Source organism: Chrysochloris asiatica, unplaced genomic scaffold (genome assembly GCF_000296735.1).
Source record: "Chrysochloris asiatica unplaced genomic scaffold, ChrAsi1.0 scaffold00239, whole genome shotgun sequence".
Classification (NCBI taxonomy): domain Eukaryota; kingdom Metazoa; phylum Chordata; class Mammalia; order Afrosoricida; family Chrysochloridae; genus Chrysochloris; species Chrysochloris asiatica.
In genome coordinates this window covers 498,144-501,929 of record NW_006408757.1, presented here as the reverse complement: position 1 = coordinate 501,929, position 3,786 = coordinate 498,144, and the positions used below count along the sequence as shown (strand labels likewise).

The window sequence follows — 3,786 nt, the reverse complement described above, 5'->3', positions numbered from 1 at the left end:
TGATTGGAATACCTAAAAGGGGTTCTACAACTTGCCCAGTGAAATAGGCCTCGTGCAAAGCCTTTACATAATATAGGACCTTAGGTGGACTCCTGAGTCCCATCCAGAACCTTATGAGGTGGGACATTCCCACTAGAAAGGACAAGCAGACTGGAACAGCTACAGTGACAGAAGATACATTTTCAAAGAAAGATCATCAGGGAAAAACCCAAAATAAAAATGTCAGCATGACTGACTACTACAAGAATAAGCACGTTGTTCGCCAAGAAGATGTCAAGGCTACCAATCAAGTGCTTTCAGAACAAACTCCCCTCTAAGACTGAAACTCAAAGGGAATACACAAACAAGCATGTAAGCTTGCTTGCCGACCACATTGGTCTACTGGTGAGTGGAAGAGGCAGAGAGGCATCAATGAAGAAATGGGCTGAATTCAACCCCAGTCTATTGAATCCCGTTGAGCTGAAGATGCGAGAGAGGAAAAGAAGGGCTGGTTGGTCTAAAGTGTGGTGAGACCTGAGGACACTTGAGCCCATGGACAAGGACTTAGCAACAGAGGGCTAGAGCTGAGAGTGAAGCTTCCAGCTGATATGAAGTGAAGGGAGATGCAAAAGAACACCCAAACTTGCATACAGTACCCTTTTGACCTAACTTTGATTGTTCAATAATCAGAACTCGACTAGAGGAAGATTGGGGGGAGGGAACTTTTTGTATTTTATTTATTTATTTATTTATTTTTGGATAAAGGAAACAAGGGTAAATTGCTTCAATTGGATGAACCTGACCTATACTCAGAGTGGTGGTTACTCTAAATACCAACAGAGAGGGAAAGAGTCTTTACATCATGTATCAATGCTATATCCTCTGTACACAGGGTAGATAGGGACAGGCAACTTATTGGCTATCTAAAATAAGGGGGCAATAAAGACACGAAGTGACTGGCTTACAAGGTTTCAAGAGGGAGTTTAGTTTAAGAGTATGGGGGGAAAGAAAGAGTCCTCACTGAATAGCTGTCATCTTGTCTAGATGGGTCTGGTGAAAAGAGATGGGGATAAGATTTGTAAGGTTCAATAGTGAATAATTGTTATCCAGACTAATTGCGACTGTCACAATTGTAAAGGTAGAAGTTTTGTAACAAAAACAGGGGAGCGGTCCAGAAACAGAGGACCCTAGGACCATCAAGAGAGATGCACACAAGCAGTATATGGGACCTTATCCAGAGAAGCAGCGATGCCAGAGATGGAGGCAGAGATGGGGGCATGGAGAGGCAGAGTGACTGAGGACTCTAGATTCATGGGCTAAGAAGACAGGGACTAAGAGCTGGTGGCCAGGAGGCAGACTTGCAGAATGTGTCCTTTGGAGATGTAAATTATTATATATGCCTGAGTGGTTTTGTTTGTTTGTTTTTAAAAAGCTAAAATGGATAGAAATACTGTGAACTGATGGTACATGGAGGGGATTATAATCATTGTAATGTAACAAGGTGTATGATTTGTTGAATGTGAAACTGATGATACGCCCTGTAAAATTTCACTGAATCCACAATAAAAACCTTAAATTAAAAAAAAAAAAGATAGAAGGGAATGTTTTGTGTCATACATGTGTTTAAAAAATTATAGAATTGTACATGTAAATGGTCAATTTTTACTATATGTTCATTTTTTTTAAGAAAAACGATAGAAAAGTATGTGCTGGATTGTTTCATCCTTCTTTTCATTTTTTCTCCATTCATTTGTGTATTGAGCACCTACTGTGTGTGAAGCACTGTGCTATACTTTGGGGATCAGTTTATAGACAGATAGTCCCTGCCCTCATGGAGCATTCTTTTTGCTTTAGAGAAGAAGTGGTCAGTATGTTTTGGAGCCCAGTGTTTCTACTTGGGGAAGTGACACCAAGTGAGTTCACTTTTCATAGTTAATTAGAGCCAGCCCTATGGGATTTCAAGTGATCACTTTTCCTTCAAAGCCTAAGGGACTAAGAAAATCTCCAATTCACACTTCCTAGGTACTCATAAGCGAAAACACTAATAGGATTGTGTCCTGCTAAAGGAGAGAAGAGAGGAGTGGGGATTGGACATTTGATGCAGTTGTTGATATGCAGACTCTGAAAAGTATTGCCTTAATATTTTGTGTTGTTGTGACTTAAAACAATCATCTATTTAGTTCATGATCCTGTGGAGGGCAGTTAGGCTGGGTTCAGCTGGGCAGTTCTTCTGCTAGTTTTCACTGGATTCCTACAGCATCTACAGTCAGCTGGTAGTCAGTGGCCACACTCAAATGTCTGGTGGTTGGCTGGTAATTGCTGAGATGACAAGAGTAACTGAATCATATGTTTCTCATCATCCAACAAGTTAGCCTGGACTTATTCATATAGTGGAATCACAGGGTCCCCAAGAGCAACAAGATAACAAACCCTAAAATGGAAGTGTTTTTTCCCCCAAACAGCTTTATTGAGGTATAACTCACATATGTTACCTGAATTTTAATTTAATTTTCTCTCTTATTTGCAGGGAATCTGAAACATGTGATCTAGCTAACAAGAAGAGATCAGGTTTCTAAAGTTGAGAAACAGTGCCTGTAATGAAGACAACATGCTTACTTGAGCGGTTTGCAGAATTTGTAACTGCAAGGGAAGTTTGGAAGAAATTACTTCCTGAAGATTTCCAAGGGACACCAAGTGGCAGCTGATTTCCTTGGATGAGGCAAATAGGCATCTAAGATGTCTCAACTTGGCATAGGAGGAGAGAGATTTCCAACATTTAAAGTGTTTATTTAAACACACAAACACAAATGCAATTTTTAATCTTTGAAAGTTATTTTTAAGTCAGTTAAGAAGGGGTATTTTTATTTTAAGGCAGATCAGAAGCTGAAGGAGAACATGGAACTTTGGTTTCCAGTTGAGTAAGGAGAACAGTTGTCATAGCTGAAAGGCAGTGTTTGGGCCTCAGAACCATCTAGGTAGATCCCTGGGAGAGGGAGGTTGGTCAGCAAACTGGGAGGTGAGGCATTGTTAAGGGTTATCATATCTATTTTGTTTTTAATAAAATATTTCAAAACTTACCTCTTTGTCTCATTGTTCTCATTTTAAACCACAGCTAAAAACACACACAGTTTTGAACTTTTCCTCTTGCTTCCACACATTGCTCTGCCTAACCTGGGTGACAAACCTGAGTGCTGGGTCTCACCAAGGAACCAGTGTGTATCCAGCCCAAGTGCTGGGGACAGAGTGACAAATTTTATCTAGCCTTTCAGTGGTGGAGGAAATTACATGGGAATACATGTTACACAACTATGAAGCGGATTTGCTGGTGCCCTGGGAAAGAGCTGTCCCAACCCAGGGAGAAGTTTAGAGATAGGAAGGGCAGGTGGCATGTCAGATCTAAGAGGAGTATTTTGATAGATAGAGAGGATACTCCCCATCAAATGTAGACGATCGGTACACATGATGATAATGGGATGCAATTGTGATATAGTAAAAACTAGTTGTTATTGATCCCATGTGTGTCAGAGTACAACTGTGTTCCACAGTTTTCAACAGCTGATTTTTGGTAAGTAGAACACCAGTATTTCTTCCTACATGCCTCTGGTTTGACTTGAACTTTCAACCAGTTGGTTATGAGCTTAGTGCTTTAACCATTTGCACATAGTGGAGGTGGCAAGATGGGAAAATGGGAGATGGGGGAGTAAGGGATAATAAGAGAGATGAAGATGAGAAAGGGACAACCAAAAGTCATAATTTTGTAATTCAGTTCATGAAATGCTCATAAAGTCCCTTTGACGCATCCTAAAT

General features: G+C 40.4%; 1 protein-coding gene across 1 annotated transcript in view; it reads left to right on the top strand.

The window, feature by feature from the left end:
* The window catches only part of LOC102820342 (histone deacetylase 8-like), a 508,909-nt gene extending 506,136 nt beyond the window's left edge, over positions 1–2,773 (top strand). The window contains exon 10 of the mRNA XM_006873407.1: positions 2,507–2,773. Within this exon, the coding sequence (XP_006873469.1) occupies positions 2,507–2,529 (23 nt within the window). The 3' untranslated portion in view covers positions 2,530–2,773. The remainder of the gene's footprint in view (positions 1–2,506) is intronic.
* The last annotated feature ends 1,013 nt before the right edge of the window (positions 2,774–3,786 follow it).